We start from the raw sequence: 22,809 nt of genomic DNA, 5'->3' as shown, positions 1-22,809 counted from the left end.
GCTTTCTGTACTTTAGACTCTTGATGACTTTTGAATTTACAAATAAAACTATGCATTTCAGGCTGTATTTGAGGGACATATCACTAATTTAAAGTCATGGGCCTCAATCCAATTTGTAACATAATATATTTTGTTACCAATACCTAGAGCCTGACACATATATAAAGTATACTATAAGAACATTTAATAGTAGGCTTTCAAAGGATTTGCTAGGGTATCGTGTGTATGGGTGTATTTAGTGCATTATCACAGTATCTGCTTGCAAAAGACTTTAATATTTTGCTCCTTACAGTGTGAGCAGCGGCAGACAGGGGTGTACGCTGCACTGGAGTCCTCCTGTGGCTCCGGTTATCCCACAGCACAATCTGACCAGAATACATCCCTCCAACGACCAGGTTTGGATGGAATCTAGCAAAGCACACAGACATCACAGATGACTGGAAGAAACAGAAAAGGGAAACCATTCAGAAACATGCTAAAATATTTAATGCTCTTTTTTTTTTTTTGTGCTTACAATTGCATGCAATACTCTTTTGCTGTTTAGGAGAATCATCACAGTTTTTAATATCTGAGGTACAGCATTACTGGAATTCCATTTTTTTTAACATACACTGAATCATTTTAATTTTAAATACTATATAAGTCCATGAATTGTTTGAATCATTTTAATTTTAAGTACTATAAAAGTCCATGAAATTTTTTTTTTAACTTACAGGCATAACTTCTGTTTTTGTAAAATATAGAACTTTAGCCTAACTTGCTTCCCTCCCCTAAGTTTCTGTTCCCTTGAATGCAGCTCTTCTTCAAACCCTGCAGAGCCCGTCCTCCAGCTGAGGTCCATTGCCAGTATTCAGAGAGTCAGTAATGGATGCGCAGATGGAGGAAAACACCAGCCTTGCAGCACTGCCTCCTTCTGTTCCTCCTTGCATTATTAGGCAGAAGTTAAAGATGATGCTTTTCAGGGACTGGCGTGATAGCCCGTATTAGCGCCTTCCATGCATGAGTGATGTTTCTCATTCCTGGGCCTGGCTTCTGCTTCTCAGGCCAACCAGGACTGGAAGCAGGATAGGCAGCCCCTGTGAGAAATGAGGCCCAACCTGAAGCCAGGCTAGTTGTGGGCTATTACTGCAGTGGCTGGGCGACGTGAGAATGGATTAAAACAAGGGGGAAACTCTGGATAATTGCATATAAAGGTTCATGGTTTCATAGCCTTGATAGAGGTTGGTTCTAATTGAACTGGAAGCCCAAAGATGACATAGAAAACTGCTAGGTGAATACAAAAAAAAAAAAAGAAGAAGATAATGTTCTATAGAAGTTAAAGGATAGTCATATGTATACAGTAATCCCCTCTTGCATACTTTGCCTTGCCCTCATTAACTTATTAGCAGCACTGCACATCCAGAAAGAACAATCCCATTAGAAAGTGCAGGGTTTAATTGGTGGGGTAATGGGGTGGAACGCAGTTCCGGCACTTCTTTTTTTTTTAGGCTTAAGAGGCTGGGGTGTTCTGTCCCAGCCCCTCCCCTTCAAGCTGAGAGCAGAGAAGAGAAGAGGAGGGGGCTGAGCCTGAAGCTCACAGTGAACAGCCACTCCTGCTCCCTAATCCAGCCTTTCCTCTCTTGTTCTCCCCTCCCCCCATCACTTCTCCTGTATTGCAGGGAACAGAAGCGAAAGGATTGATATTAAAGCAGACACAGCAGAGCAAAGACAACCATAAAAAAGATTTGAACTAGCACAAGTTTGAAAGTTGTGAGCACCAATGCCAATTGTCAAGGCTTCAGCCGTGGACTTGACGAATAGCACTACTGCTCACAACTTTCAGACTTGCAGGGTATATTGGTTCTGGCTCCCCTAAGGAAGCAGAGCAGAGCCAGTAGTGGCATGGATTATTTAAGGCCCCTGGAGGAAGCAGAGAAGAACAGAGAATGCTGGCAGAGCCGGTGAAAGGGTATTAGGCACCCTAGGTGAGCCTTCTGCCTTGTGCTCGCCCCCCCCCCCCCTCACCCCATCGCACCCCCCATCCCGGTCTCAGCCCCGGCTCCCACCGCATTCGTGCCCATCGAGTGTATGCTTCTCTGGGCCGCGTGCGGGATGGGCACTGCTTACGGCCCACCAAATCTCTACTCCTCTGCCTTGAGCGGGAAAGTTTCCACTCGTGGCCCCATATGGCTGCTCTTTGGCGTCCCAGTCCTGCTCTTTGCACAGGTCAAATCTGTCTCTGGCCCCGCTCATCTCACCCCCTCCACAGTTCCACTTCCTTTCTGTCTACAAATTAAGTCCTGAGAAAGGGCACATGCATTCTTATTACTACTCTGAAACTTTAGTCTCTTCTAAGCAACCTAGCACAAGATGGGTAGAGTATAGCAAAAAGGATGATTATCTGTCTCACATAGCATATATAATCCTCAGTCTTCAACAATCCATTACCCAAACCACACAACCTACAAGATGCACATTACAAAGTGGACAACTATAACATGCACATACATAAGCATAATTTGCATGAAAAAGAGTCTGATATAAATGACCAAAAGTTTTTGTTTAAGGGTCTTTTTGCTGTAAATAAATGTGTTATATGTTATTTTCTTGTGTGTAGGTTATTTCTTTTGTATGCCATCTATCCAGAAATGCTGTGCATGGGTAGCAATGACAAGTTGATATATTATGTGAGTCATGTGAAGGAAGGATGCGAGTAATATGTGTAAATTAGTTTCTCTGACAGAGTTAAGTGTCCCCAATAGTTACATAAGAACCAAAATAAATAAAAAAGTGCTACAAGTAGCCCATATGAGTGATTTATATTTGCAAATATAACAATGCTAATGATAATGTTTCTACTTGTGACCGATTTACATTCCTGATTGATTCATTGTTCCATGGACATGCAATATGTGAAAAAAATGATGAAAGGAGTATATCTGAAAAAATCTTTCATATGTAGAAAGTTTGTGGTATGCAAGAGTTAGTATAAAATTATGAATGAAAACAGAAAAAACAGTTTAGAATAATGTGATATGAATGTCACACAGGCTAATACAGAGAATGGGTCAAATAGTTTTTAAAAGGCAAGAAATATTATCCCTAACTATCATAATTTTCTCCAAGGATAAAATAATTTAAATAGTGTCAAAAATTACCATAAGAACATAAGAAATTGCCATGCTGGGTCAGACCAAGGGTCCATCAAGCCCAGCATTCTGTTTCCAACAGAGGCCAAACCAGGCCATAAGAACCTGGCAAGTACCCAAACACTAAGAAGATCCCTTGCCACTGATGCAATTAATAGCAGTGGCTATTACCTAAGTAAATTTAATTAATAGCCGTTAATGGACTTCTCCTCCAAGAACTTATCCAAACCTTTTTTGAACCCAGCTACACTAACTGCACTAACTACCTCCGCTGGCAACAAATTCCAGAGCTTTATTGTGCGTTGAGTAAAAAAGAATTTTCTCCGATTAGTCTTAAATGTGCTACTTGCTAACTTCATGGAATGCCCCCTAGTCCTTCCATTATTCGAAAGTGTAAATAACCGATTCACATCTACTCGTTCAAGACCGTTCATGATCTTAAAGACCTCTATCATATCCCCCCTCAGCTGTCTCTTCTCCAAGCTGAACAGCCCTAACCTCTTCAGCCTTTCCTCATAGGGGGAGCTGTTCCATCCCCTTTATCATTAGGAAGTAGGGTGAGTTGCATGGCTGTCAATCTGCTCTAGCCCATACTTAAGCCAGCATCAACAAGAGAGGACAGAGGGCCGTGGGAAGAACAAGGTTGAGATGTTGTATAAAAGGCATGGGTTGTGGTGCCTTGATACTAGTTTAAATATGGGAACTGAGGAGATTGCTGCTTAAGCAAGAACTGGGGAGGGTGGCATTTTACTTTGGATAAAGACTGGGGTCTGTCAAATTTTTTAAGTATTTGCTTGCTGAGGGGAGTTTAAGCTTTAAAGTATATTATTTTCTGTTTGGGAATTTAATTGCTTACAGAGACAGAGAAGCATTTGATTATGCTGTGAAATATTGTTTTCCCACCTTTCCACTCCAGCTCCCACCTATTCTATCTCAAATCTATATTTATAGACTATTGCCCAATAAGGGGCAGGGAGAAAATTTACATGATTGGAACCAACTAGTGCTATGGAGAAATAAGAACAAAAGAAACCCACACTCAAACTTTGTATATAGACTACTTTTCAGTTAGGGGAATGAGAAAAAATTATGCTTAACATGAATCAATTAGTGGCCACATACAAAGAAGTGCAAAAGTAATCCTCACTAAAATTAAATGAAATAGTAAGTCTATTATAAATCATAGGTAAAAAGATTAGGAAGAATTATTTGTCATCATTTGGAAAAAATACTGCTTAATACCATTAAGAGAAGAGTAATTGATTTAGGTTAAAATTTTGTCATTTGTAAACAGACACAAAATTAAGTAAATTTCAGGATACTACAAAGGGAGCCACACTAAACTGCACATTGTAAAGATACATAAATACAAAATAAGATAAATCACTTAGTACTTCAACGTTTTAAGTGATCAAGTAAACAGGGCTACAACATCCAGAGTATGTAGGTAAAAGATAGATTCCACAAGTTAGCTGATTTTACTTGCAAGAAAAGGTAGGGACTTCAGTAGGTCTTTCTCATTTCTTTCAAAAGGTATCAAAAGCTCCATACAGCAGAAAGAAGGCTGGGAAACATTACATTGCTAAAACTGATGCCACTGTTACTACTTCTGCTGCTGTCTAGATGGATATCCTGGTTTACAGAGAGAAATCAGATGAATGTAATGTCTGCAGGTTAACTCCCTCAGGAAATAGATGGTAGAACGAAGAGGTGGCAAGGCAAAGAAATATTTGGGACAATAGGAACAACATAGATAAAATGATTATTGGGGTATCAAATATGGAAAACATAAGCAGATAAGACAAAAATGGACCACAAGATGACAAGAGGCATGGTGATGGTATGGTGAGGCCAAGGAAGGGGTAGTACATGTGGGGGCCTTCATTGTGAAAGCCTTATGCATACTTTCCAACAGGTTTGTTTGCATCTGCTTCAAAGCAGGTGAAAATGTACATGTAGAGAATTACATGCAGAGAAGTTGATTGCAACTAGAGAATTGAATAAAGAAAGAGCATTGATGTGATGTATCTGGGTTTCAGCAAAGCTTTCAATACTTTCCCACCCAGAAGGCTCATGAACAAAATGAGAAGCCTGGGAGTGTATCCCAGAAAAGAGTGATACGTGTTCTGGGGCCAGTTTTGTTCAATATCTTAGTGAGCGATATAGCGGAGGGGTTAGAAGGAAAGGTTTGTCTTGTTGTAGATGACACTAAGATCTGCAAAAGAGTAAATAAGCCTGAAGGAGTGGAGAGAATGAAAAGTGATCTGAGGAGGCTTGAGGAGTAGTCAAAGGTTTGGCAGCTGGGATTCAATGCCAATAAGTGCAGGGTTATGCATCTGGGATGCAGAAATCCAAAGGAACTATACATAATGTGTCAGTTGAAGGAACATTTCTTATGTTCTTATGTTCTTATGATGGGGGGGCAAGAGACTGATGTGCATGGACTGGGAAAGAGACCTTGGGGTGATAGTTTTGGATGATCTGAAAGTAAAGTAGCAAAGCAATGTTACAAGGTGATGACTAAGGCCAGAAGAATGCTGAGCTGCATTGACAGAGGCATAACAGCAGAAAAAAGGAGGCGATATTGCCCCTGAGAGGTCATTGGCATGGCCTCGTCTGGAGTAAAATGTTCAGTTTTGGAGAATGCATATTATAAAAGATAAAGACAAGATTGAAGCGATCCAAAGACAGGCAACCCACATGGTGTGTGGTCTGCATCAAAAGCTATATGTGATGGGACTAAAGGATCTAAATATGTATATCCTGGAGGAAAGAAGGGACAGGGGGGATATGATACAGACATTTAAATACTTGAAGGGTATAAATAATGCATGGGAATCGAGCTTTTTCCAGTGGAAGGAAAACTGTAGAACCTCCAAAGGAATAGAATCAGGAACAATGTCAGGAAATATTTCTTCATGAAAAGGGTGATGGATTTCATGGAATACCCTCCCAGTAGAGATAGATAAGATGAGAACTGTTATGGAATTCAAAAGACCTTTAGATAACCACAGAGGATCCCTAGTGGCTAAAGGTTGGAAATGAAGATAAGGGGTAACCTACATTTGGATTACCTGCATAGAGCGGCAGGGACTACCCATAACAAAATCAAAATAAATTAAAAGAATAAATAAACAAAGCTTGCTGGGCAGACTGGATGGATCACTTGGGCCTTTCTGCTGTCATTTACTTTGTTACTATGTAGGTGAGTCCCATTCCTTCAACTGACACATTTTCAAAGTGAAAAGCTCAAGCAAGATTTCTTTTGAAAACAGGCTGGCAGTCCCACAGATGCAGTAACTTATTTTTCATTAGGTTTCCCTGATGGTCAATATTTATAGAGTTATAAACTCTCACATCTTTCATCAAGTGATCCTATTTGTTTTGCCAATACTACACCAAGCTCATAGGACACTTTATAAGCCGCCTCTGTTCCCCACCCTGTATCTGATGTATTTCCAAAGTGCCTGTGACACTGCAAGCCCTGCACAGGCTTTCAAAATTGCCCTTTTAGTGACTTAAGGCTCTTCTTTTATCAGTTCATCACATACTTTATAACTTTAAATGACAGCTCATCAAACATAAGGCAGGATAACCAGATGACTTAAAAATACCACGATTATACCACTGCATGTATACCCCTGCTGCATCTGTCTGGCTAAACTTATATTTTTAAGAAACCTAAACTCAAACAGGCATGCCACAACAAAGTCCCCAGCCTTTCCGAAGCAAACCGGAGGTTATTCGGCAAGTTAGAGGAACCAGGCACATGCTGCATTTTCAGATTTTGGGTCTTCATGGTTAGAATGTCTTTGAATTCCAAATTCCAGAAGGCAGCTGGATGCTAAATATATAAACTTCCTAAATATGTTTTTCATAAAGTCAGAAAATAACCTTCAACTATGACATGGAATTAAAAAAGAAAAAGAAAAGCCATGCACTGCTTCTTGTTTTACACATTGTGCTGAAATAATTTGCTTCCCTCTCCCCTCCCCCCCCCCCCCACACCACACATGAAACTCTCCTGTTCCTCTAAGCTTCATAAATACAGTAGATGTGTAGATTATTACTGATATAATCTAAAAATGAAGTAGCTCTTGTTATAGAAGCCTTCTTTATGAGCTCTGCCTCTGCCCTTCCTCCACTGGGGAATATGCCCAGATAGTATTCATCTGCAACTAGTTTTAAATCTATAATTTGGAAAGTCTGTGAGGCCTGTGACTAGCGCAGGAAGGAAGAATGCTGTGGAAAACTGTTACATGCATGAGTTCTCAGGGGGTTTTGTTTAACAGTGCATCCATTGCTCTTTGGAGGCTGGTGGGTGATTTAAGAAGGCTCGCATGATTTAATCAGCAGTTACCCTCCAATGCAAAGTGTGGTCCACAAAATCAGGAGCCTGCAGAGATTCAGCATGAATGTTGCAGTTCTTTATGCTGTTTCTTGGGTTTAAGTTTGATGCTGGCAATCCTATGCATAAATATAGATTTGTAAAGGGAACAGAAAAGTTCAAGTCACATATCACCTTACACATCAACTCACCAAGTTTTTATTCAAGCTTCTTGCATTAGTATAATGACACTTCAGTGTGCCTCTTTTTTCATGATCATACTCTGTTTGCACTTCATAATTTTTGCCTAAGGAAACCCAAAATTGGAACTTAAAGTTATTACTTTATTTAAATGTATCTCATCCTTTGATTCAGAGAAACCTATTATTTCTAGTGCATCTGCATTACCTGTAGGCAATGGGGCATAAGAATGAATTATGCTCTTCCAAGCGACTATTAGGGATGTGTATTCATTTGAAATAAATGGGTAAAACACAGCAAATGAGTCCATAGTCATTTCATTCATAAACCCCTGAAACAAATGGAGGAGTCCCACAAATGAAACAAAAAATATTTATCTCATTTGTTTATGTTTCCCATTCAAGTATATGGCACATTCAAGTCTATGGCTGTGTACTGCTGAGCATAAAACAACTGGTCATTATAGCAACCAACTCTTGGCTATGTGACCTCACAGAGCTGAGTCAGGACAGATTGGCAAGGAAACCACAGAAAGGACAAATCACAGTGCAGCATCCTTTTAAAAGCCTATAGCTGCTATCTGGATCAAATAATATGGAACCATTTCCACTGTAAAGTCTGGGCATGTGCAAGAAGCAGTCTGTATTTCCTCTCTAGTTGTTGGCAGAGAAAGACCTGTTGATAGAAGCTCTCCCAGAGTTTAAAGAAAAAAAAAGCTTAAAAACTTTTGGATTTGGCACTAGTATAAAGGACTGCTTCTGATCTTTTCTGGGTTGTAATAGTCTCACTCACTGTGTCAAAGACAGAGACAGTGAAACTATTGCTGCTTTTTATTTTCCTCTTCACTGGGGGAGGGTCAGGGTAGGAGACAATGTGGAGAATGTAGCGGTGCTAGTGATTTGTTTGTCTCTGAACAGAAGGTGAGTACAACACACTGATAGACTAAAGAGAAGAAAAAACGGACTAGGCTGCCAGTCTTTTGATTCTGTTTAACTAACAGTTATTTTCTGTTTGGAGTCAACCAACACTGAGTGCATACAGCACAGCACACTTACACTGTATATGTCTCTGTGTGTGCATGATAGATAATTCTCCATATAGTGAGTGGTACTGTGACTGGGGGTACAGTTACAGTATCAATAAATAAATTCATTTGTAATATCCAGACCCACAGTAGGCAGTGTACATCATATTAGGTTAAGGAAGAGGAGGGAATGGCAACCTTGGCAGGGGCAGATCAACTGGTGCAGATCCAGCCCAGTCCAGTAGGTACTAGTCCTGTCTCTAAATTGAAAGGAGACTTTTTTAGCCACAGAACTTTCCAGCGTGGAAAGCAGTGGCAACTCAAGGCAGAAGCAGGTGAAATTTGAAGAGCTTGTACCACAATCACCTGATCCTTTTCTTCTTGATTAGGAGTAGTTGGAAAATGCTGGCAGTAGCAGGGCAGAGGCATGGATTGGGCCAGCAGAAGCACAACAATCAAAACCAGCTGCATGCTCCTCTACATTGGTTACTGCTTCTGAGGCAATGGCTGTAGTATTTTCAATAAGTGATTCTGAGGAAGAATCTTGTCTGGGATTCCTTGAATCAGAACTTGAAGTGTTAGTAGATGAAGAAAATTTGGTAGGATTAGTCAGTAGTAGCCTAGAGTCTTAGCCTCTAGTTCAGTGATGGAGGAGATATATGATGATACTGACATGTTGAGAGCAAACCTCAGAAAGAGCAGGTAGCACAGGTAGAAAGCTTGCATGATGCCACTGGCATTTTTTCTCATGGTCAACCCTCAACCTCATCTCAAGTGCCATAAGAATGTAGAGAAGAGATTGTGGAAGATATCCCTGATCTTAGTCAGGAGCCAGACTTTTCTCAGTGTATTCACTGTAGTAAAAATATCATTTGAGAAAAGAAACTGTAGCATCTGACATACACTGGTATGCAGCATCACCCACACTGGCATCAGGGGAGAGTAACCTGGGGACCTTTTCTGCCAGTCCAAGTAGAAGCCAGAGGAAAAGGGTTGAAAAGGGAAAGGCTTTTCATCAAATTGATTCCCCAGCCCCTTCTAACAGTCAGGGAGCAGGCCAGAAGTGCCCTGTTATGCATTTGTATTGGCAACCTACTTTAGAGAAAATTGGGTGGTATTATGATGCACTGTCCTGGGTAAAGAGGCAGGCAGAATCTAAAATATTAATGAGGAGCATCAGGGAAATATCTCTGGGTGACCAGCCCCTGCTGGTAGTGGAGAACATGGGCTTTAATTGTCTGCTGTATCCATTAGCCCCCAATTACAAAGTCACCTCCAGGACTACATTTAGTAGTCTGGAATTTGTTGCCAGAGGACGTGGTTAGTGCAGTTAGTGTAGCTGGGTTTTAAAAAGGATTGGATAAGTTCTTGGAGGAGAAGTTCATTACCTGCTATTAATTAAGTTGACTTAGAAAATAGCCACTGCTATTACTAGCAACGGTAACATGAAATAGACTTAGTTTTTGGGTACTTGCCAGGTTCTTATGGCCTGGATTGGCCACTGTTGGAAACAGGATGCTGGGCTTGATGGACCCTTGGTCTGACCCAGTAATGCATGTTCTTATGTCATCCCTATCATATTCAACCAGTGCCTCAGATACATACAGAAACAGCTGGGTAAGACAGAGGGGAGTGCATTTCACCAGCAATATCTGGACCACTACAAATGCTACACTTTCTTTCCTCTCCCTGATGGCACACTAGTGGGACTTGGTTGAGACAGGGGCAGGCATCAGCTCTAGCAGGAATTGAGCATCAGGTTGCAGGTGGACTTTGCTGTACACCCAGTTGATGGATAGTTGTTATACCTCATGTAATATTCTATAGTCCATAAGAAAGATGCTGGAGGGTTAGCAGCTAGACTTGAGAGACAGGAAATTTCAGGCAAGTTTGTTATGAAAACTGGGGTGTAAATATAGTAAAGGCAATAGAAGATGGGGGCTTTCAAAGTATCCACTGCTTTGCACACTTAAGGCACTTGGCAGTGAGGGATGCCCTGGAGCTGGGGTCCAAGGACCACGGGAATCTATTCCTGAAGGACTTGATAGAAAGGTGCAGAAAAACAGTAGGGCATTTCATTCTGTGTGTCCATTCGTCTGTTCATTATATTCACATTTACACATGAAATGAATGAAACAAATGGATATCTAAAAACTAACAAATGCACATCCCTAATTCTTGGTCTTGCCCTGACCATCCATTGCTTTGTATGCCTGCTGCACCACTCCTCAGGCCCTTCATGCCACTCCAGGTACCACTTGATCTTTACAGTTTAATAGAAGCATATGCTATTGGTGGGTTCAACACATTTCTCTTTCTGAGACATGGATCCCCCATTCCAGCTGTCCAAGCGTCTGTCCAAATCCCCTTTCCTTATGGTACTTGATGACTCTTATTCTTGCCTTTGCCATCTGTTTGGTTTTCACATGTGCTGAACCATACTTGGGCTTTTGATACCATTCTTCCTCTGCCTCAGCCCTTGAGGTACATCTTGTCGGCTTTATGTCTGATCTTCTCACTGCATTACTCTGTTCCTATCTTTACTGCTGTCACTGCTGCTCCAAGCCAGTCTTGTACCTTAGGTTGATTCTTCTGCCGCTTCTGCCGCTTCAGCTGTCTTCTTGGTGCTTTCCAACTCCCCTTTCTTTATGGTACTTGCTGACCTTTGGTTTTGCCTTGATCTTCTGATGCTTTTCACAGGATTGACCCATCCAGTTATCTTTAATGGTTTCATGCCCTCTTGGACATTTCTTTATACTCCATTCCCTTATAGTTCTTGTGATTATTGGTCTCATCTGGTATTTAGCTTTCAATGGATTATACCATATCAAAAGGCAAGGGCTGCAGAAGTACAGAACCCAGAACCACCAGGATCATGCTCCTCCATGACTACCACTTATGAAATAATGGAGGCAGTATTTGCAAAAACTAATTCAGAATAAGATTTATATCCTGGATTCCTTGAATCACAGGATATTAAACAGCTAATGACTGTAAACCACCCACAAGGGGAGCCCCTTCCGCTGAGGTGTGTATGACCAATGGTAAGGTATCAATAAACAATGGGCCTCTTGCTGTTACTTGCAGGGACACTCGCAGAAATCCTTCTATCCTACTGGGTTTAATAATATAAGGGCCCCAAACCCATCCAATGTAGTCTCTCAGAGGTAGGGAGGAGAGCAAGGTAAAAGGAAAAGTGAATTAGGTGAAAATGTGATGCTTTGTGGTTTTTCTTGTAAAATTTATTGTATTTAAAATGAAAATTCTAGCAAAAAGTTTATATTATAAACAAATAGCATAAAATGCAATAAATAAATTCTTATTCTTATTTCTTTTTCTATCTTTTCCTAGAACAGGTTCTATCCTGTCTACTATGAAACTGTATCAGATAAGTACAATATATATATATTTCTTACTTCAATTATTTCTTAATGTTGCTATAAATTATCATATCTGCTATTATATGTATATTAAAAGAATTTTGATTCTTTGTGTTTTCTTTTCTTTTTCAGAGTTCCTCCTATGCGCTTAGAAACTACTGGTAAGCATAATTCCCTCTAAACTGAGAACATGAGTGATTGCTTTCACATTTCAGAGTGTTGCTCACAGTTTTTACATTGTCACTCACATGCATTTTTCTTTATTTACTTTGACTTGTTATGCTGTATGTCTATTAGTGTGCACACTTATGGCCTGATTTTAAAAAGCTGGGTTTTACACGTGAAAATGCACTTTACCCATATAACTGGGCTTTTGGAAATTGCTACAATATATGCCATTGAATTGTCCATAGGATACTCACACTTTATGCATGTAAATGGATTTTTTTAATTGCTATGATAGAATGTTGCATTTATACATGTAAATCCTTTTAAAATTAGCTCCTTTAATTTTATTTTTACCTCAGTTCAGCAGCTTGATAGCACTGACAGCTTTCACTGCTTGGATTCAATTTAACTTTCTTGGATCTTGAGTGCATTGTCTTCCTCTAATTTATCTTCACCCTTTTATCCTATTCTTTACTAAATTAAAAAAAAAATAGAAACCTAACTAGCTATTCTCTTCACAATGGTATCTTCTGGTTTATTTGTGTGTTCCTTGTATATTGTAGCCTTATTGAACATACTAGCTAAAGGGTGAAATTTAAAAGTGTTGCTCAAGCTAAAAGGCCCATAAACTTGAGTATCTGGGCTGTGCATAAGCGTTGCACATTTTAAAAGTCGTTAATTATGCATGTACATGCATCTACATGAGCAAAAAAAAAAGAGCAGAAAAGAGATGGGGTATAGGGTATGGCAGTTATGCACTGAACTAAGTTTTTTAAACTGGCAGCTGTAGAACGTGGTGGCTTGTGAACTGCATGTATTTACTGCTGCTCCTGATTTATTAATTAAAAATATTTACATTACGCATATTATGAAATACATTACTAGGCGGATTACAAATTTTAAGCAAAAACATAAAACAGTGATTGAAATAAAATTACAATAATAAAATATTAACAAACAAAGCTAATAACATAAACTATAAAAACTATGAGACTATTAAAAAAAAAAAAGCTGTTTGAAAAAATAGAGTCTTCAGCTGTTTACAAAAATCCTTTATATTATCAATTGCTCGACTAGAGTCTGGCAAGCAATTCCAATGGGAAGGACCTGAGACATGAAAAGCCTGATTCCTAGTTTCTTTTAAGAGTGCTCTTTTAATAGAGGTAACATCCAATAAGAGCTTCCCATGAGAACACAAGACATGTGTCATTGAATTTTAATAAAGAAGGGAGGTAACTTTGTCCTTCTTGTTTTACTGTTTTAAAGACAATTGTAAGCAATTTAAATTTAATGCGCTGTTTAACTGGTAGCTAGGATTGGTGTTATATGATCCCAGGGATGACCACTAATAATTAGACATGCTGCAGAGTTTTGTAAATCTGTATAGCACAAATAGAGGAATTTGAAAGTCCTATATACAGTGAATTATTGTAATCTACAACTGTAAGAACAAACAATGGCACAAAATACAAAAATATGGCCAATCTAATACATATTTCAAATGATGCAATATGCAAAGTTTATAATATCCAGATGTAAGAATTTGAGATATGTGAGTTTTAAAATTAAATTAAGTGTCAAACTGAATGCCCAAATTACAAACTGAGGGGGTCATTTATCAAAGCGATCGCACGCGAAAAGGGACTTTTCACATGCGATCACGAAAAAGGGGTGATGTCAAGACCGGAACAGGAGTTGACGGGGCGGCACCGGGGCAGAAGCTGCGAAGACAGCGTGGACGGCGAAAAGTTAAGGAGCCTTTTTGCTTCCAATTTCGCGCCCAATAGCGCCACCTTTTACGATGGCGCTATTGGCTGCGAAAGCCGGCAGCGATCGCACCGCGGAGGTGCGATTGCTGCCGGCTATCGCAGGCCCACCCCCCGCCCCCCTGTACCGCGCGATTCACGCCAATGCAGTAGGTTAGAAAATCTAGACCTCAGTGTCTGATTTAAATTGTTCAAAATAGGAAAAAAAAAAAAGCTGAATGTCATCCACGTAAACTCTAAAAATAATGGAACTCTGCTCAAGCAAATGACACAAAGGTTGCAAATATACATTGAAAAGAGATGCCGAGGGAATAGATCCCTGAGGAACCTCCGATAAGAGAGAACAATAATTTGAAACAGAGTCGTTAATCTAAAAACTACTTGCTTTCTAGAATCTAAGTAAGAGCCAAACCATGAAAGAACCTTTCCTCCAAGGCCCAAGTCCTTAAGCTTCCCTAATAAAATGGCATGTGATACCAAGGCAAAAGCTGAGGACATGTCAAGGAAGATAGCTATTACTGAAGTTCCTCCAACAAATTGATCTAAAAGAAAGTTGGAAACTAAGAGTAGCAACATTTTGGTTCTGCGTTTGGCTCTAAAACCACATTGGAAAGGATGTAAAATAGCATTTTGTTCTAAAAATTCTTTAAACCAGCTTTTTCAGAAGCTTGCTTAGAGATACCAGTTTTGATATGGGACGAAAGCTAGAAGGCAAATCACTGGTCAGGTTTCCCTTTTTTCGCACTGATGAGGTGTAAGTCTGCAAAAATAGCTTTTTAGGTCTAACATGACAGGGGTGAGGGGTCCGGGTGACTGGGGGGAGTAGGAGCTGAAGAACCAGAGAGGTCTGGATGACCTTGAGCTATACTGGGAAAACTGGTGGACTACTTGGTAAAACTTGGAATGTCCAAGCTGACAAAGTCCTAAGGAAGATATGTGAATTATATTTGCTGGAGTAATGGCTTAAAATTCGAAGCACCCTTACGCACAATAGGCATATTTTAAATCATACATGCGCAGCTGCATGCATGATTTAAAATTCCAGCATATATCTGATTGCATACCAATATGCGTGTGTAAGAGTGCCTGCGCACTTGTTTTAAAGTTACTGTTTAACTAAATAAAACAAAAGATAATTCACATTCCCTGTATATAGTTATTCATTAAAAGGTACATTTTAAGACTTGCGCGGTTTCCAGCACTCGCACATGGACGTGGCAATTTTATAACATGCACGCATTGGCGCGTGCATGTTATAAAACCTGCTACCCACGTGCATGAGCATGCGAATGCCGAACTGCGCGCATAAGTGGGGGGGATTTCATTAGATGCACAGGACGACGTGAGGGACCCTATTTCCTCTTCCCTCCCAGTCCGCTCCTTTACTGAACTTCCTAACCCCCCTGCCTAACCTGCCTCCCCTTTTCCCCTATTAACCCCGACCCCTAAAACCCCGCTATCTACCCTAGATTTTTTTGTTTTTCTATTTACCTGCTCTCTAGAGCAGCAGCAACTTGCATGGGCCAATCGGCTCACGGTGCACGCTTCAGTGGGACAGTGCCTAATGGCGCTGTCCCAGCTCACCCATGCCCCGCCCAGACCCCACCTCTGGCCCGCCCCGTTTTCCCAAACCCGATCTTCTGCGCGTACCAGGAGATACACGCGTGGCTGCGGGCCTATGAAGATCCTCGTGGTGTGCGCGCGGCCCAGCTACGTGCATATCTCCCGGATTTCATGTGCACAGGGCTTTTAAAATTAGCCCCTAAAGGAACATCTTTTATTATTATTATTATTATTTTTTTTTTAAAATAAAAGAATAATCTTGTGACTGAAGGAGTGGCTATTAATGAATCCACCTTCCAGTTAGTGGTTCTTAACATTACAGATGAAATTCAGTCAAAGTAATATTAAGTCTATTTTATACCAAGTTTGTTCAGGTTTGGGGCGTGCAGGGTTTCTTCAGCTTATATCTTTGATCTGTTTTGTAACAATCACTTAACATTAGCTATAGGGTATGCCGTGAATTTTCAATGAGCAACCAGTCAACCAAGCTCTCGGTATCTCTCATGCTTACAGCCATTCCCTGTCTAAAGCTGATGATGTTTCAGCTTTTTCTTATCAATTAAACTGGTCAGGGGCAGATTGACCTATCGGGGGATCGGGCATCCCCCGGTGGGCCGGTCGCTCTGGTCACGTGGTCTGCCGAGCGCGTCTGCGACAGAGCCATGCTCGGCAGACCACGGGTATCTCCTGGGCTGGTTTTGGGGAAAATCCCCAGGCCGATCTTACCTGGAATCCGCCCCTGAAACTGGGCCTCCTGTTTCTTACCTGAGCAGCACTATAAATATTAAATCAGATTAACAAACATCACTTTTTCCTCATTCATTCATTCAGTCACTACTGTGTATTCTGGTGCTGCTTTAGTGAATTTTGCTTATTGGAGAGTCTCGGACCGCTTTTGTTTCACAAAAGCTACACTGCAGTCTGCTCTCAGTTGTGCCAAACCTTGCTATCCCCTGCAGTTTTCAACTGTGACAACTGGAAAACCTGTTACTGTATCCCTGCTTTCTCTTAGGGAATTTTATCTAATGCCACCTTGAGTATGTGTAACTACATGAAATCTGTTGCAATGTTAACCCCTTGCTCAACCAGAGGACAGCTTAGAATAATTTTAATGTTCTTTATTTCTTTTAAAATTGTCTTTTAACCCCGGGGGATCTGTCCACCTCACTCCCCTCCAAAGTGTCCTTACGCCAGGTGGATCACACCCAAGCCATTTGGGTATCTGTCACTTCAGCTTCTCTCCAGACATTCCAAGCTGCTTGGAATATTGAGAGCAGTGCTGCTCCCACCAGTGTCGCCATAGAAAACCTGGACTGGATGAAGGAAAATGTCCAGAAAGGAGTCGATTTAAAAAATGAAAATCTAATTCTTGGAATTATTTCACTCAAAGTCAATTAAACAATGCCTCCTTTCAGATTAACTCTTAATATGCCTTATTTTCAGGAAGAAATTGTGTTTTATTCTCATAGGTTACTCTTTTAATTTTCCTGACCACTTTTAAATGAAATTAAAATTCAGTAGCCTAGTGGTTAGAGCAGTGAACCAGGGTTCGAGTCCTGCTGTCGCTCCTTGTGACCTTGGGCAAGTCACTTTACCCTCCATTGCCTCAGGTACAAAAACTTAGATTATAAGCCCTCTGGGGATAGGGCAATACCTATAGAACCTGAATGTAAACTGGTGTGATATCTTGATTGAGATTGAATGTCAGTATATAAAAATAATAAATAAATAAATAACTAGTGATCCTTGGGTCTTAATCACATGTCCTGTACATTCTGCTTAAATTATTTTAATCATTTTTGGTACTTTAATTGGACTATAGAACATCACTATTTTTCTGTGTTAATGGACCTCCTTCAAGAACTTATCCAACCCTTTTTTGAACCCAGCTACACTAACTGCACTAACCACATCCTCTGGCAACAAATTCCAGTGCTTTATTGTGCGTTGAATGAAAAAGAATTTTCTCCGATTAGTCTTAAATGTGCTACTTGTTAACTTCATGGAATGCCCCTAGTTCTTCTATTATTCGAAAGTGTAAATAACCGTTTCACATCTACTCGTTCAAGACCTCTCATGATCTTAAAGACCTCTATCATATCCCCCCTCAGCTGTCTCTTCTCCAAGCTGAACAGCCCTAACCTCTTCAGCCTTTCCTCATAGGGAAGCTGTTCCATCCCCTTTATCATTTTGGTCGCCCTTCTCTGTACCTTCTCCATCGCAACTATATCTTTTTTGAGATGTGGCGACCAGAATTGTACACAGTATTCAAGGTGCAGTCTCACCATGGAGCAATATAGAGGCATTATTAATTTTCCGTTTTATTAACCATTCCCTTCCTAATAATTCCTAACATTCTGTTTGCTTTTTTGACTGCTGCAGCACACTAAGCCGACAATTTTAAAGTATTATCCACTATGATGCCTAGATCTTTTTCCTGGGTGGTAGCTCCTAATATGGAACCTAACATCGTGTAACTACAGCAAGGGTTATTTTTCCCTATATGCAACACCTTGCACTTGTCCACATTAAATTTCATCTGCCATTTGGATGCCCAATCTTCCAGTCTTGCAAGGTCCTCCTGTAATGCATCACAATCCGCTTGTGATTTTAACTACTCTGAATGATTTTGTATCATCCGCAAATTTGATAACCTCACTCGTCGTATTCTTTTCCAGATCATTTATATATATCTTGAAAAGCACTGGTCCAAGTACAGATCCCTGAGGCACTCCACTGTTTACCCTTTTCCACTGAGAAAATTGACCATTTAATCTTACTCTCTGTTTCCTGTCTTTTAACCAGTTTGTAATCCACGAAAGGACATCCCCTCCTATCCCATGACTTTTTAGTTTTCTTAGAAGCCTCTCATGAGAGATTTTGTTAAACGCCTTCTGAAAATCCAAATACACTACATCTACCGATTCACCTTTATCCACATGTTTATTAACTCCTTCAAAAAAATGAAGTAGATTTGTTAGGCAAGACTTCCCTTGGGTAAATCCATGTTGACTGTGTTCCATTAAACCATCTATATGATCTATGATTTTGATCTTGAGAATATTTTCCATTATTTTTCCCGGCACTGAAGTCAGACTATAGTTACCCGGATCGCCCCTGGAGCCTCCAGCTCCTTCGGAAATGACATCAGGCCTCCTCCAGGGATTTTCTCTGGATCCGCCCTGCCTAAGTCTTTGTACCAATTTGGTTGATGCCCTTTGCCCCTCATTTGGAGTCTTAGGAAGTTCTTGCTACTTTGGGTGGCTGCCTTGCACCTCTCATGATGCTTGGGCATCTTCATGCCACTCTTTCAGTTCCTTTCACCCTCTATCACTGACTTGGGAGTTTTTCTTCCTCTTTCAGAGGTGAATTTTAAAAGCTCTAAACGAGCCAAAACTGTGAGATGGACGCGCATGTATCACTTATTCACGGGCACCCGATTTTATAAACCAGCACACAAACGCACAAGAACTGATACACAAATATCTCGCATCAGGAAAAGAAGGGGCAAAATGTGGGTGGGGCATAGGCATTCTGGGGCGGGGCCTCAAGATGTGAGTGTATGCAATTATGTGCCTGGGTGCGCATCTGGTATATTTCTTCTGCTATTTACTTCTGCTTGTTCCAACGTCCTTCTATTCCAGCGTCTGTCTGTCACCCCAGGTAGTACCTCCGGACTGACTCTCTGGTACTGACCTCTGCCTGTTCCTTGACCATTCTGCTCGCTGCCTGGATCTTGACCTCTGCCTGCCTTGTGACCTCATCTGACCTCTGGAACCCTGACCCTTGCTTCATTGACTACTTTCGGACTGATCCTTGGAACCTGACCCCGGCTGCCATTGACCACGTCTCTGATTCTGGCTTTGTCCCTTGCCTTGTCATCGCCTACACTATACTGGCCTTCCTTGGTTCTCCAGGCCTACAGCTTAGTGACCAACCATGCTCCCTTGATGCTCATGGGCACGCCTCTACTACCTCTCCGGGAGACCCTGCAAGGCCCACCTAAGTCCAAGCAGCCCGGGTCCCTATGGGCTCCACCCGGGGGGACTGCGGGCTTCCAGTGGTGAAGCTCATCCTAGCCTCTGTCTCCTCCTGTGCTCCACCCTCTGTCTCCTCCTGTGCTCCACCCCCTGGGAGCAGGTGCTTCCTGGTCCCTACCAGGGAGCCATTTTACACTGCTCCAGGACAAGGGTCCACCTCCAAGTGCAACAGAAAGTCCCTATAGTTCATATGTTGCTCTTCTCTTACCTGACATTAAGCAACTGTAAACAAATGTTGCCTACAATACATTTTTTCTTGTGGATTTGAGATTATAAGTTATCAGTAAGTCACTCTGTGGGTCAGTTACTGCATTTATGAAATGCATTTATAAAATGAATAGATAATTTAGGGCAGGAAGTAGAAGCAATGACGTAGAGGTCTCAGATGACTGCATGGAAGTGCTTGTCAGGTGCTTTCTTATTTTCAATGATAATGTTTCCCACGGTCATTGTAAAAATGGAATAACACTTGACAAAGTGGCAGGTCTATCCAGTAACGAGCGGTAGGAAGAGCTGCGTTAGTGCCCGGCGCACCCGTGGTTGCCGCACGCACAGTGCAGCTCACCTACCGCTTGATCCTGTATGTAAATAGCTTGCAAATGCAAGCTGCGTCTAAGAAGCGTCCGTGAAGCGTTAGGCCCGCGCAATTCATTTTACTGTATAGAGCGCCTATACAGTATCCTGGGTGCGCGGGCCTAACGCTTCACGGCCACGCTGGTATCTGTCATTTCAAATGTCATTTGAAATGACAGATACCAGGAAGTTGGGATTGCCAGTCCCCTCTCCCCTCCTCCCGAAGCAGGGCGCGAAAAGCAGCCTTGCTCCAGGAGGAGGGAAGAAGGGACTGGCAGTACGAAGCGGCGAAGTGACTTACTTTTTCCACCCCCCTCCGGACATCGGACGACCTCTCCTGCCTCCAGCTGCTCACGAAGATGGATGCCTGCACAGCCGCTGAAGACATGGCATCACGGCATGTGACGTCACGTCTTCAGCGGTCGTGCAGGCGTCCATCTTCGCGAGCAGCTGGAGGCAGGAAAGGTCGCTTTACACTGCCAGTCCCTTCTTCCCTCCTCCCGAAGCAGGGCGCGAAAAGCAGCCTTGCTCCGGGAGGAGGGAAGAAGGGACTGGCAGTGTAAAGCGGCGAAGCGACTTACTTTTTGCACCCCCCTCCGGACATCGGACGACCTCTCCTGCCTCCAGCTGCTCGCGAAGATGGACACCTGCACGGTCGCTGAAGACATGGCGTCACGGCATGTGATGTCACGTCTTCAGCGGCCGTGCAGGCGTCCATCTTTGTGAGCAGCTGGAGGCAGGAGAGGTCGTCCGATGTCCGGAGGGGGGTGCAAAAAGTAAGTCGCTTCGCCGCTTTACACTGCCAGTCCCTTCTTCCCTCCTCCCGGAGCAAGGCTGCTTTTCGCACCCTGCTTCGGGAGGAGGGGAGAGGGGACTGGCACGGGGGAAGCCACGATGTCCAGAGGGGGCTGCAAAAGTAAGTCGCCGAGCGTAGGATTGCCCGTCCTCTCCCCTCTCTCTCTTGCAACTTTTTTTTTCGCTTTTTTTTTGCTTCGGGAGGAGGGGAGAGGACTGGGGCTGCCCCGGAGATCAGCACCCATGGACGCGGCCAGGGCAGGAGAGCGGGGGCTGGGGGAAAGTTTGCCGCCTACCCTTACCCCTGCCTCTAACGCAGGGGTAGGGGTAGGCGGTAAGTTAGCAGGTTAAACGCGCGGCAAAACGGCAGGGTAAAATAGCGATAGTCGGGGCGCGGGTTACTGGATGCTAGGGAATAGCTAATTCGCTCGTTTGCATGCAATATACATGCCGCGTGCGGAAGGGGTTGCCCAGGGATTTTAGGATGCGGTAAGGGTAGGTTAAAGGGGGTTGTGGATCGCAGAAAGGGCTAACGCGGCCGGAAAGTGAGTAGAACGTGGGTTAGGAGCGGGGTAAACGCGGCCCACTTTACTGGATAGACCTGTGTGTAAGGTCAAAAATATGCATGCAGACCTTGGGTACACTTACAGGTGAATTTTAAAAGCCCGGCACTTGCATCAATTAGGGAATATGTGAATATGCTGGGCCGGCGCACATCGAGCCGATTTTAAAAGGCACTCACATACGTGAGTACTTGCCGCCACATGTACAAATGAAAAGTTCCGAAAAGGGGCAGGGTGTGGGTGTTCCTGGATTTCAACTTGATACTTATGTGCACAAGCACATGTCAGGGTCCCCTACCTCGTAACTGTATTTCTGCTATAGATGGCATGTAAATAATAAAATAAATAGGCAGATTGGTGGGGTTTTACTTGTTTCATTTAGCAAAGGAGCAGAGAAGAAGTTAAAGAATGATCCGCTATGGTGAAGAAATTTGCAGGGCCTACAGAAGCTAGGAAGACCAAGAGAACATAAAGAAAGCTGACCTGCACAGTGTGCAAGTGCTATTTGTTTATATGGCAAACGAGCCAAGCGAAGTTGACACTGGAAGATCATAATAGAATCAGCAGTTGTAGGTATTGAAAAAAACAGCACAGATTGCTGGTGTACTGCTGCCGGAAATCCAGCAGCTGCCTGCCTCTAGCGAAGGGAGACTGAAACATTATTTTCTGGCTTAATTGTTTAATTTAACAATGTTCAAAGTATAGAAATACTCCAATTGTACAATCACAAAAAATACATTCACACTTCTCAGATGCTGTTGACTCCAAGCAATAAAGATTTGATTTTCAGAGCTGAACTCCTATTTTCAAATGCACAGCTGACCCATGGATATTAGAGTTGCAAGGTCTGCAGGTACTTTTGTCCAATGTATCATGTAGTTAAATTTCAGAGGGAAACTAGTCAAGTTACTCAAAATTGCCCTCCTTAAGTTATAGGCTCAGGTTTCCAAACTCCTCCCAAATCACCAGTGACTATGCTTCCCCAGTACATCCACCCTTGATGGATTTAGCTGAAATCTGGCAGGAGCACTGGCAACTCAGTAAGAGACTCTCCTATAAAATTTTAGCCAAATCTGTCCATGGAGAAGGCCTCTGATACATGTGCACAGGTGGAAAAACAGACGGTGCTGCTGACAGCGTGTCTAAAAAACAAGTTACTGTGTGTAACACAAAAGCAGTCAAAGAAGGCAATACACTAATCTCAAATTCAACAAAAGACATTAAATATCAACTATTTCAGTAACTATATACATTGGGCTAGCTGTGCACTTGGAAATATGT

At 42.1% G+C, this 22,809-nt stretch overlaps 1 protein-coding gene and 1 long non-coding RNA gene across 2 annotated transcripts in view; one reads left to right on the top strand and one right to left on the bottom strand.

Moving 5' to 3' along the window:
- Positions 1-2,581, top strand: part of LOC115084277 — a 74,800-nt gene extending 72,219 nt beyond the window's left edge. Inside the window, exon 3 of the long non-coding RNA XR_003854512.1 lies at positions 293-2,581. This is a non-coding gene — a long non-coding RNA (uncharacterized LOC115084277). The remainder of the gene's footprint in view (positions 1-292) is intronic.
- Positions 1-22,809, bottom strand: part of DYNC1I1 (dynein cytoplasmic 1 intermediate chain 1) — a 693,069-nt gene that overhangs the window by 196,425 nt on the left and 473,835 nt on the right. The window contains exon 11 of the mRNA XM_029588927.1: positions 291-437. Coding sequence (XP_029444787.1) covers positions 291-437 — 147 coding nt within the window. The remainder of the gene's footprint in view (positions 1-290; positions 438-22,809) is intronic.

The sequence above is a fragment of the Rhinatrema bivittatum genome, chromosome 2 (assembly GCF_901001135.1).
Source record: "Rhinatrema bivittatum chromosome 2, aRhiBiv1.1, whole genome shotgun sequence".
NCBI classification, from domain to species: domain Eukaryota; kingdom Metazoa; phylum Chordata; class Amphibia; order Gymnophiona; family Rhinatrematidae; genus Rhinatrema; species Rhinatrema bivittatum.
This window is presented reverse-complemented; position numbering and strand designations above follow the sequence as displayed.